This window comes from Micropterus salmoides, unplaced genomic scaffold (genome assembly GCF_014851395.1).
Source record: "Micropterus salmoides isolate LMB-PRFRI ecotype aquatic unplaced genomic scaffold, ASM1485139v1 Ms_hic_scaffold_11, whole genome shotgun sequence".
NCBI classification, from domain to species: domain Eukaryota; kingdom Metazoa; phylum Chordata; class Actinopteri; order Centrarchiformes; family Centrarchidae; genus Micropterus; species Micropterus salmoides.
Window position 1 is genome coordinate 30,274,348 of NW_024040152.1, and position 12,067 is coordinate 30,286,414.

Genomic DNA, 12,067 nt, shown 5'->3' on the forward strand with positions numbered 1-12,067 from the left:
ATCTCAGCATGAATTGTTCGGCATGAAGGTTTGATATACCGTCTTTAAATGACCAGTGGTTTGCTGTGGCGGAGAAAGCAGACAGTTTCCATGGCAAAGGCATCATGTCAGTGAACATATTCATTTTGGGTGTACCAAAGGAATTGAATTCTATACACCAGGACTAGGTGTGCAGTCTCTCTTACTTCCTCTTTCAAGGAGGTTCTCTTTTTGGTCCCATCTGTTTCTCTCCGTTTGTCTGTCAGCGGGATATAACATCCACTCACAAAACATTATGCCACGGCTCATGGAACAATGGATTCTTACCCAGAATTTTCTCATCAATTTCTGATGTTTCTTAACATTACGAGATAGGGTATTTTCACTATTTTCTCATGAACTGTTGTACTCAATTAAAACAATTCTGGCACATTTATCCCGTGATTGTCTATCACAGTGTGTATTTTGCTTCAGATCCAGATCCAGATTAAACATTCCTAAACATTTTCTGTTATTAAAATAACAAATGTAAACGATTGTGCAGTCTTGGCAGAGGCATGCTCTTTCTGAGTGCTTTCTACTGCTCATTATATTTTGATCTTACTTGTTTACCATATTTGTCTTGGATACAACTTCAGCCAGTAACCATGTTGCCTCCTGGAGTAGGTATGGATTACAATAAGTAGTTGTTCATGGACTGCTTGGCCCGCCAAACTTTAGCACGATTTAATCCAGACCCTGGCAAGATATTTCACTAACGTTACAGTTATTCATCTGTTTTTGCCATAGCATTATATCTCTTGTCTTCCTGTGCCGTCATCTTCCTTCTAGCAGCAGTGTGATTTGAAGTCATATATTCATCCATCTCATCTGGTCCCCAGTGTGTAAAATACCCAGTTCACTGTTGTTCTTATCTACCCTGTTGACCTAAACTCCCTCACTCAAGAGAAAAGCTAAATGTTTCTTTTTTCGCCGCCCTCGCCTTTAGATGGACTCATGCACTGTTGCCATTGTGGATTGCAACATGTTTGATTCTGTTTTTTGTGGCTTTTATTAGCTGTCACCAAAAGATTAGTTTTGTATCATCCACATTTAGGACTGACAGGCCATTTTGTTTTCCATTACATACTTAGGCCCTTTGAAGCATTTTTAGCCTTTTTGCTATAGTGTAAACATCTAGAAACAGCGGTCGCTGTGCCCGGTGAATGCCATTCAATTGTTCAGCTTTTTCCTCTGTTGTCATCTGTGAGATGTTATCTAATTATTGTTAGTATTTCACTGTGTGATGTGGCAAGTCTGTAGCTACCATACACTTGACATCATCTTTGGTTATATGTTGCTATGGGGAACAACAACATGGCATTATAAAGTCATAAGCAAACACCATTAAGGGATATTACATTGTTTTATTGTACACGCTAGCGATTATGGTGGTAACTTATACAGTGGATGCCCATTTTTATCTGACCTACTGTAGTACAAGAAAGATTTCTGGATACATCGTCTTGTGGTGCAACATACTCTGAATAAGTCTCATTTTCATTTGCCAATCATCAGCCAATTTCTTTTCCCAAAAAATTGGCTGATCTAAAGTATGTCACACAATTAGCTCACCCTTTCCGAATAGTTATTAACAAAACCTACTTCATGTTTAATTTTGCTAAAAATATCCCACAGTTGCTAATAAAAATGTTACTATGAAAATGAAATGTGTGGTGAAATAAAAAGTCTTACATCTGTGTCTTCTCAAACACAGACAGAACAGTTTCCTTTCATCTGTGAGCTTTTATTTTGGAGGTTGGTATTTTCCTGTGATTATGTATAAAAGTCCGACTCCCAAAGTTTGATATATGGTGACAGATTTAGTGAACCATCAGACACAGTATGGGAACTTAAATAACTGATGTAACTTTAGTTGGTCATTTACAATTGGTCTGTATGGTAGGATAGCTGTGCTCTGAAATGGCCCATTTAAAAAAGCAAGTATAAGATTACTTTCTATTTCTTATGATTAAACTTAGTATGTACCTTTATCTCTGACAGTAATAGGGTTAGGCTTACACATATATACAGAGAGAAATATCTGTGTAAATTAATCAATAACACATTTGATAATGTGTTATTGATTATTATTTGTAGCAATTATTTAGTAATTTAAAAAAACAAAAATGCCAAACATTTCCTGGTTACAGCTTATTAGATGTGAATATATTTTTTTTTTTGGTAAGTTTCATGTGAGTGTTATTTGATCACATAATTAAAGGCATCTCTGAGGGTTCTGGTAACTTGTTCTAAGCATTTTTTTTTATGTAAATAACATCCTCTTCAGTTTTGCTTACTGTGCCCATATGTTCTTCTTTTGAGTAGAAGTATGTTGATGCTTGAGACATAGCCCAAGCAGAAGAAATAATGTGTAATGATGTGAAGTAATCTGTATGAATAAACCAAGATGTCCAGCAGGAGAGCATTAGCTTCAGGCAGTGAGCTCAAGGTGCAGACCAGTCATTGTTTTAAACCCGGCAATTTCCGTGTGTTTGCCTGCTTTACAGCTTAACCCTGCTAAGATCTGCGGCAGACCAGGCAGTGTCGATGGATTTTCTTCCTGCGTGCTGGCTCTTAAAAAAACCAGAGCCTTATGTGTCAGTGTGCAAAAGTATTCCAATTTCAAACCCCCCTTTGAAGAGTAATCAAAAGAGGAAGCAGCATGAGATGAATGTGTAACCATATCTCACCCTCTTTCTCTTGCTCTCCTTCTTTCCATCACTTTGTCTCTCTGTTTCTCTGTCTCAGTCTTTTTCTTAGTTTTTACAGTTCTTCCTCTCTCTCATCTCCCATCAAAGCCGGGAGAACTGGCCTCCGTATACAGGCCTGTCAGAGGGGTGCACAAGTGTATGTGCAAATTCCAGTGGAGAGTGTGTGTCTGTGTATGAGTACAGTACACTGAACATATTACAGTATAGTGGCGCTTGCCTATCATTAAACTGAGCAACTCCTACTGTGTGTGTGGCTGGCAGCACCTGCTGTCTGCCCCACTGGACCCTGTACTCCTCTCCTTTCTGTTAACTGGCCTTTTAAATCAATGCAGCCCCCGTGTGATGGAAAAAGACACTTCTCATACACTTATTGGCTACTGGCTAGTGACCTAATGGCTTGTAAATTTTGCTTTTTTGGTGAACAGAAAAATGTGTGACATATTCCAGCTGGAATGGGTCTCAAACTCTTTTAAAAAGACTTCAAAAAAGTTTAAGTTCCAGAAAAGTCCTTGGACTTGTAAAAGGTGTCCTGTTTCCTAGATATGGAATTTCACAATAGTTTTAAATGGGCATTCAAAGTCTCACATTCTAGTTTAAAAAGTTTTTTGAAGGCAAATCCTACTTTCCAAAGCATGACTGCATGTATAATATCAGAGCATATACTTTAAAATATAATAATATACTGTATAACAGGGTTTAGTTGATCATAGCCATGAAGCGCCACTGATATGCATTTCTAAATGTGGAATGGAATATTTCTGTTTTTTAAATTAAGGAAAGCTTATTAAGCATGTTCAGTCTTTTCAAGCACACTTTCTTAGATCTCTTCCAACGCAGTCCTTGTCCTCTAAAGCTTTGGGCACTAGAAATCATATAAGGAGGCCGAGGCAGGTTCCTAGTCTGTGATCAAGTAACACAGAATTGATTTATATGATATCATCTGTCCTTAATTTTTCTCTCCCCCCTCCAGTTGGAGCTACAGTCATGCTGTGTGTTCCTGCCTAATGACAGCCTCCCGTCCCCGAGCACCATCATCTGCGGTGACATTCCCGGCACCGTCCGTAGCTGGTACCACAACCAGGCCTCTATGCCTGGGACTCTGGTAGTCTGCTTGCCACAGATCAGTGTCCTCAGTGCTGGCCACAAGTACATGGAACCGCTGCAGGAGCTCCCTTTTGTGGTCTCCAAGCCCATCTTAGAGGAAGGTATGTTTTCATACTGAAATCTCAACTTTAATTAAAATGATTAAAATGCTGGAAGAAGAGCACACACCCTGATACAGAGTGACAACACGAAATGACCGGGTGTCGAAAAGATTGAAATGAAAGTTTTAATGAGAAAACAAAATGGTACTAACATACTGGAAAACAATGATGGCGATAGGTTCATAGGTTAAAATGGGAGTCTTGGAAAAATAATTCAGTAGGTGGGAAAAATGTACATAACTTTTATTACAAATGGATTTTCTTTTATTAATAATTGAAGGGAACGCTTTCATAATAGTAATAGGCCTCATAATGTGAATTCATCATCATTATGGCCTTTTCAACACTGAGCAAACCTTTGACCCACTACTACTCATTTACCATGACAAAAGGCAAACAAACTTAAGTAGAGTGACTTTGAGAGATAGATCTTGCACATGTGGTGTGCACACCTGGTAGAGTTGACATAAGCAACACTCAGACGGGTGAGAAGTGTTTTCTCTTTAGAAGAAGAAAAAAGAGGCCACCCTCGTTTTTTTCTCTCAACTCTTCAATGACATCAGCATTGGGCATACAGATGTCAAAAACGGAGGAGAAAGAAAAACGACAGCAAAAACAGTGACATCAGCAGCCTTGTCAATGTTGCCGTTAAAATTAACAAACCATGCTTTCAGTAATTCATTCCTACCCTTTGAAAAGCTCTTCATCTCTCGTTTTCAATGCTCTGGATCAAAGCGTCCTGCCCACGGTGCATGGGAAATGTGCTCTTCATGGCCCCGTGCTAGCGAAGAAGTTCCTCTTCTCTGTTAAGATGGTTATACCAGGGTTGGCAGATGAACAAGTTCAAGCTCTCCCAGTGTGGCATCTTATCTCAGGCCCACAAATTTAGAATAGACCCTCATTTTAAAGTGTGTTTTGATATTATTAAGCTGTTCACAAGGATACAAAGCATACGCCTTAGTGTTTAATGTTTTCCGTGAAGATTTCTCATCCCATGTGCAGGAACTGGCTTAGATTTTTAAAGATAAGTGCAAGAAATAATCTAGTTGTGACTGTCTTTTTGATATTTTAAATTTCTCTTACATCTCTTTGTCTTCCTTTTCAATTTCGCAATAACTTGGTTAGTGCTCTTTACTCTCCCTTCACATGTCGTCTCTCTCATCCTCCCTGCCCCTATCACTCTCTGCCAATATCTCTCTGTTGCAGTTTTCATCCTCTTCTCTCATGTGTACCACCAGGTGATGCCTTCCCGTGGACAGTAAGCCTGAGTCAGTTCAGCGTGTATACACTGCTGGGACAGCAGCAAAGCCTAAGCCTGTTAGAGCCTATGGGCTGTACCTCCACACTGGCGGTCACATCCCATAAGCCGCAAAGCTGTTCTGAAGGAAGACACTCCTTTGTGGTCTGCCTCCATGTTGATCTGCAGCCCATCCACGTCAAGTGCTCCAACCCTCAGGTCAGTCAGACAGTCATGAGTCTCACAAAGTGGTCATCAGATTTACATGTATATTTATACAAATCATCTTCTTGTAAACTTTCCTGAAATATGAACATATGGACCCTGGCAGGAAAATCCTGCCTCTGCATGATTTTCTGATAGAGATTGACTTCAATACACAAACTGCCTCATCTTCTTACCTAGTATGATTTCCATGAAAATTAAAGTGTAAACACGAGAGTGTTGCCTTGTTTGTTTTGGTCAAACATACCGAGGTCTGAGTGAAGGAGAGTGGGGAATTGCAAGACTCATCATCATTGTTACACAGTGTTATTATGTTTTAATGAGAGAATGATGAATATGGACAGATTGGAAACGGAACATATTTGTCTCCTGGTTAGGCCTCTGGTTTGTTTTTCATAGCGCTGTTATAGCACTATAATCACATCTACATGTACCATTACACATGGGGTTTTTTTTCGCAATTGAATTAGCTGTATTGAATTAGGTCCCTCTGTAAACACTGAATTGGGACGACCTTTTGAGTGGTCACACTGTTAAATGTCTCAGACCACAGTGATGAGCCATGGTGATATTGAGGGGAATTGGTACCAGCAACAAATGAAAGGCCTTAATCTGTTAGTGGTGAAAACTTTCCCAGAGATGCAGAGAGCTGGTCGTTTATTGAGGGAGTTTCTTTTCTCTCCTCTTCTCTGTTCTCCCTTTCAAATGGAGTGCCTGTGTCTGGCAAAGCTGGGAAGGCTTATTGCGATTATATGATGAGTCATTATTAGTTTTTGGGGTCCAATGAAAGGTTCTCTTTTCTTTTTTTCTTTTCTTTCATCACACTCCCTCTGCTCTCTCTTCCCATCTGTTCACCTCTTCTTTCTTTCTTTCCCTCTACTGTGTAAATTTCTGACTCGAGGGGGGGTTATAAGCCAATACTGTACGATTTCAAGTCATGCAGCAGCTCTTTAAGAACTGCTGCCAGAGCGACCCCACCCTCTCCAGAACAAAAGAGACCTCACACTACTTACTCCTCTTTCTAATTAGCATTGCCATTTGTGGGAATGTATATGGGTATGTCAGAGCACTGCACAGTTGCTCCACAATAAGTACCACCAACACAGTGAGATGAGAACACTGTGATGGGTGTTATCACACAAATTTTGAGACATTAATACATTTAAAGTCAACAAATTGTGTTTGGCCTCTTAACTTCCCCTGGCATCTAAACTGCATTTTTGTGATATTAAATCAGATTTTCCATAATATTCGAGAGATTACTTCATGGCACACACAAAGGTATTTTTAGGAACTCGGGTGAAATGGTCCAGCCTTTGAGCGTTTTCATCTTTTCTTTTTTTAAATATCTTTATTTAGCATTTTAAAGGTAGCTATAGGTATCATTGCATATGTACAATAAGGGATATGCAAAAGAGAGCTAGAGAAAAAGGCCATGCAAAGATACAGTTGCATGCTCACACACACACATAATCAGTGCATGCAAATGCAGGTGTAAACACAGGACTGTCTGTGTTGCATTAACGCATGCATGATGCATGTTTCCACAATATGTTCATTTCATTTTAATGCAGAACACCAATGGTGAATTGTCACATCCCGGAGAAGAACAGTACAAAAGTCACTTAAGTTCCAGTTACAGAGTGTAGTGAGTTATTTTGTTGCACCATCTGAATTCCCCCCTTTCTTTCATCTGTGTGTTTTTTTTGAATGACTGTGGATGCCTCTGTTCAGTCTCCAGTTTGTACTACTGCAGCATAGTAGACCTCCCGATCTGCAGATGACAGGTCTTTGGAGAACCCGGCCCTCCAAATGTTCTGCTCACTTATGAAATGTGGCATATATATTGTATTGAGCTCATGTAAGAGTGTGTGTGTGTGGGGGGGATCCAGTGGTCTGACAGCAGTAGCTGAGCTGTACCAACTGACCCTACTTTCCACTAATCAGGGATATCATGAGCAGCATGTAGATATAGGATGGAGCAAATGACAGAGGTAAGATAAGATATGAAGGAGAAGTAGGATACAGTGTAGTAAGGACGATGAGCACAAATGAAATATAAAGACACATGATAAGGGGGAGGAAACAGACAAATGTACTAAAACTCTCATCATCAAGTAGGGATTCTCTCTTCCTTCACATCCGATGCAGAGAGCAGTAGGCCTTGTTATGCTTTGTAGGATTTCCAGGCCCCAGACTCTCAGAGAAGAGAGCGTGGAGCCATACCACTTCTGTCGGCAGTGCAGTTTGGTTGGGTATGGCAGACAGCTGTTGGCCCTGTCCCTGGACGGCTGCTGGATCGGCGTTAGCAGCTCTTCCTGGACATGTTTGAAATGGCCCAGCTGTAATGTATTGTGCTTCTTTTCATTTGATTTATGCTTATTTATGGAAGGCCTCCCTGTAATGTGTGTGCTAACAGGCGTGCATGTGTGTGAGTGAGCAATAGCGAGTAAAAATGTTTGGAGTAGAGAAAGCTACTCATATGTCTGTGCACCTTTACTTTTGAGGGACCCTCAGTGGTGGGGGGTGGGGGGTTTGTTGGCTGCAGAAGCGAAGCATTTGAAATCCAGAAATTAGCTCACTGTGAAAGAGCGTTGCTTTCCTCCCTTTCTTTCCCTCTTTCTCTTCTCTAAAGAACACTGAGTGAATGCATGAATAACTGAAAGCATCACATCACATTCCCCTGCCTTCCCCTCATGTTTTCCACTCTTGTTTTTGGCTTTGTTGTTGTTTAAAGCTAAGGCCTCTTTTCATGTGAACACATGATAAATAGTTGAGAACACTTGACGCCGAGCCTTCAGTTTTTCCTAAGCGTGGTGAGTTTTTCAGGGAAAATTGATGACACAACTTAACTTTCCTCTGTGGGTGTTTCTTTGGGAGTTTTGTTGTTATGGATAACAAATGTGTACAGTGAATCATGTGTAAGAGCATGCTGTGCCTTTCAAATAATCAGCCATCGAATAGAAACATGGACACTGCTGGGAAACGAGGCCTCTTTGAATGACAAGTCTAAAAGAGAGCTAACTTGGAGAGTGAAAGAAATGAGAACGGATAGTGGTCCATTTCTGGCTAATATTTTCTCATTCTCCCTTTCCTTCTCTCTCAACTATAACTAGGTTTAGTGTCATATAACTACAAAGCTGCCAAGCCAAATCATGGTAATGGCCTCAGAAGTCAGAACTACATGAGAAGTCCCCAGTGCAGCTCTTTGAGTCAGACCTTGGCAAAATTACATTTCAATCTGGTTTCAAATATTAAGACTACTTGTGGTATGTTCGGTTTATCTTTTAAGGCACTCAGTTGGCACAGTAGACTTTATGTATTGAACGTGTGCTCAGCTGTGTTGCCATGGTCAATTTTTGCATGCAAAGTTGTATCCACTGTGTGTGTGGCTGTGCAGTGAGACAAAACCTTCTATGAACGTGTTCTCAGATGAGAAAACATACTTTGATTGACATGAGACACCAGCATTATAGTTTTTCCTTACATTGGACTACATTAGATTATATATTATCCCAATCAGTGGGAAGTACTCAAAATACAATATCTAGCATTGCAACTTAAAGTTCTCTGTTTTTCTCTTCTTCTTTGCTTCTGTCACTCTAAAGGTTCAGCTATTGTACGAGCTCCTCCTCAGCTGGAGCTCTACATGGGCTCGTCTCCAGAGGCACGGCATCTTGCGTCAGACCTCCAGCATCCCAGAACCCCCTGCTAGTGCTGCTCCGTCCTCCCCTGTACGCAGCAGTGCTGGCACTGCCCTGCCAGACACCAGCACCTGTAGCCCCTCAGGAGATTTTGGATCCCCCACTGAGGTTTGTTTTTCTCATCCAGCTACACATTTTTTCAGTTCAATGTTTTTATGAGAATGAGACTTAAGTTACTCTTGTAGTGGAATAGTTCACTGTTTCTTTCATCCTTGTGAGTCCTGGGCCGTGCACATTGTCAGTGTATTTTTCTGGCATCACTCCTTTCATGTTGTACTACTTCATTAATGAGAGACCTAATGACACCATTCCGGCAACTATGAACTTTTTTAAAATCCAAGTTGCTATTAGTCATGCGTGTTTAAGTTTAAGCGTTTCATGTAGACATAATTCTGTTGTTTATTTATGTCTTAAAGTGCACATATTTTAATTTTTATTGTTATGAGTAGCTGATTCAGAGTGAACCCCCCCCCCCCCCTCAAAATTGTTTTGTTGGGGAAGGATTTTCAAAGCCGGAAAAATCTCATCAGTGCGTTTTCTTACCAAGTTCTCTGTTTGAATCGTGTAAGCTGGGGCTTGATTGAGTATAAACCTGCCTCTTAATTTGGGGAAAACAATAACCCGTATTTACATTTTTCGCTCAGATAAAATACCAAACCCAGAGAATGAAGTATGAAGTGTAGCAATGTGTGCAGGCATGTGCAAAGCCAATGGAAAAAATTACAGTGAAGAGTTTTTAGGGTGCAGCCACAAATTTGAGTGTTATTTTTCCTTTCATCCCTAGGTGATGCTCATGATAGGCTTAAATAATGTGGCAGATCCTGTCTAGTACAGTAGCAGCAACAAGGACTAGCTTAGGGACCCTGGCCTTGGGGCCTAGTGTAAGTAGTAACATAGTATGTGTAAAAATGATGGTGTTGATGAGTGTTTGTGTTGTTAAGCAGTAGCAACTAGCCCAGGATTTAATAATCTTTGACCACAAGGACCCTGTCAGCAAAGTTGGGCCCTTGGGATCACAACACAACCATCATACCTCCCTGGGAAGCAATAAAGTGTGTCTGTGTGAGTGCATATATGTTTTTCATATGTCGATGTTCATCTGCATCTGCATTTGTTACCATGCCATCAACGTGTGTGTGTGTGTTCTTATGTCATTTGTGAACCCACAGAAGTGGCAGCAGTTCAGTATGGTAGTGGAGGGCCTGTGGTGTAGTGGGTCTATAACAAGACCACAGGAGGCCCCTGACAGCCCACTTGTCACTGTTTACCTAAGTACAAACACTGGTAGAAGTGTTTAGTCCTCTGGGAGGCTGGGTGATTGAGCTAGAATGCAGGAGCTGTTTTGATAAGTCCCAGCAGTAGTGGCAGCAGTCTCTCCCCAACCCCTGCTCCCGACCCGCCTGCTCAGTCCTCTACTTCTTCAACCACATCCACACCATACCCCCAAACTCCGCTTGCCCTTCAGTCCCCTCCCAGCCATTCATCTGCTCTCAGCTATTGAGTTGACACAATATTCTGTGACAATTTTACATACATGTGTTTTGTTAGTTTTTATGATTTGCTGTAGCATAGTATCCATTCCACAGGGTCTTCAGTCATTTTCTCCTTTCCTGTCTCTTGTGCTTCTCACACCCCTGTTTTCATCTTACTTTTTATTTCTGTATCCTATCATGTTGATCCCGCCCTGACAACATTCTCTCGTAATCAACTTGACCCATTGTACCACATTTTTAACCAGGCCTGAAAAAGAGTCAATTTCTGGATCTGGTTGTTGCTTTTTCCATCTCTGTAATAATTTATCATCCTATACTCTCTGGGAGTATGGGATGGGATGGATGGGATGGATGGGATGGATGGAGGACAGACAGGAAAGATCCTGTCTGTCCTCCATCCATCCCGTCCCATCCAATCCACCTCTCCCACTTCCCCTTCTTTCCTTCTCTTACTACATCTCTCTGCAGCTTTATTCCACCTCTCTTGCTCTATAATTTCCCTTTTAATCTTTTCTTTCAATCACTGAGCCTGTCCTTTGCCCCTAAACCATTTTGTCTTCCCAATTTTCTTTCATAATCTGCCTTTTCCACCATCTTTCTTTGACACTTTGCAGCCTGCTGTTGTCTTCCAATGTTTGGGTCTCTCTGATGAGCAAAGACAAACTGTGCAAAGAAAATAAACCCGGATCCTCAGCACGTTTATAGCGCAGAGGCCCAGGAATTAAACTGTATACTTTACAACTTGGCTTGTGGAGGTGTGGGAAAATAGCTCTTTCTTAGAATGTGTGTGTGTGTGTTTGGGGCCCCAATCTGGCAGCTCAGGAACGTGGCAGAGCCCACCTCTACAAACATCTGTTCTTCAAGGCCTCACCTTGATAAGTGGAGTAGGGGATGTTTTCTTACACTGATAAAAATGAACTTTGTCTTTCTGGAAGTTATTAGTGGTCTTAACTTTAGTTTTACAGTTTTTTTTCTCTTGCACTTAGTTTTTTGTCTTATCTGCTTTAAGAAAATGAAATGACTGTCCATGTTATGTCATTGACTCTTAATTTCATGTCATAAGTTCTCTTAAAAATGCAAAGATGGTTAGTTGAAAGTAGTCTTCTTTTAACAGTGTTCTTTCTTAATTAGTTTTTTAAGTTTGTGTCAAATTCCATGTATGCATTAAAAAGTCCTGAAAGTTTACATATCCCGGATTTTGGTTTAAAACAATTAAAATCAAATACACCTTTTGTGATTTATTTATTTTTTTCTCATTCGAAGCAATTCAGTTAAAAAAATGTTTTTAATAACTGGTTTTAATTGTGTGATTCCAAAAAATGCTGGGATGTCAGTCTGTCGTTCTTCTGACCGTGGTAAAATTAGCTTGTTAGAGACTGAGAGTTTTTAAGTGACAGCAGCGGTTCGGCTGGGAAGCAGGAGCATTCGGGTGTCCGATGCTCCAGCGTAACCACGCTACAGTACACAGTGG

General features: G+C 40.7%; 1 protein-coding gene across 5 annotated transcripts in view; it reads left to right on the forward strand.

The window, feature by feature from the left end:
• LOC119898078 (vacuolar protein sorting-associated protein 13B-like) overlaps positions 1–12,067 on the forward strand; it is a 323,319-nt gene that overhangs the window by 157,729 nt on the left and 153,523 nt on the right. For all 5 annotated transcript variants that reach the window (XR_005443479.1, XM_038712226.1, XM_038712228.1 and 2 more), the window contains 3 exons: positions 3,703–3,937; positions 5,176–5,393; positions 9,008–9,211. Coding sequence is in view for 4 of the 5 variants with exons in the window: in XM_038712226.1 (XP_038568154.1) it covers positions 3,703–3,937; positions 5,176–5,393; positions 9,008–9,211 (657 nt within the window). In the remaining variant the exon portion in view is untranslated. The remainder of the gene's footprint in view (positions 1–3,702; positions 3,938–5,175; positions 5,394–9,007; positions 9,212–12,067) is intronic.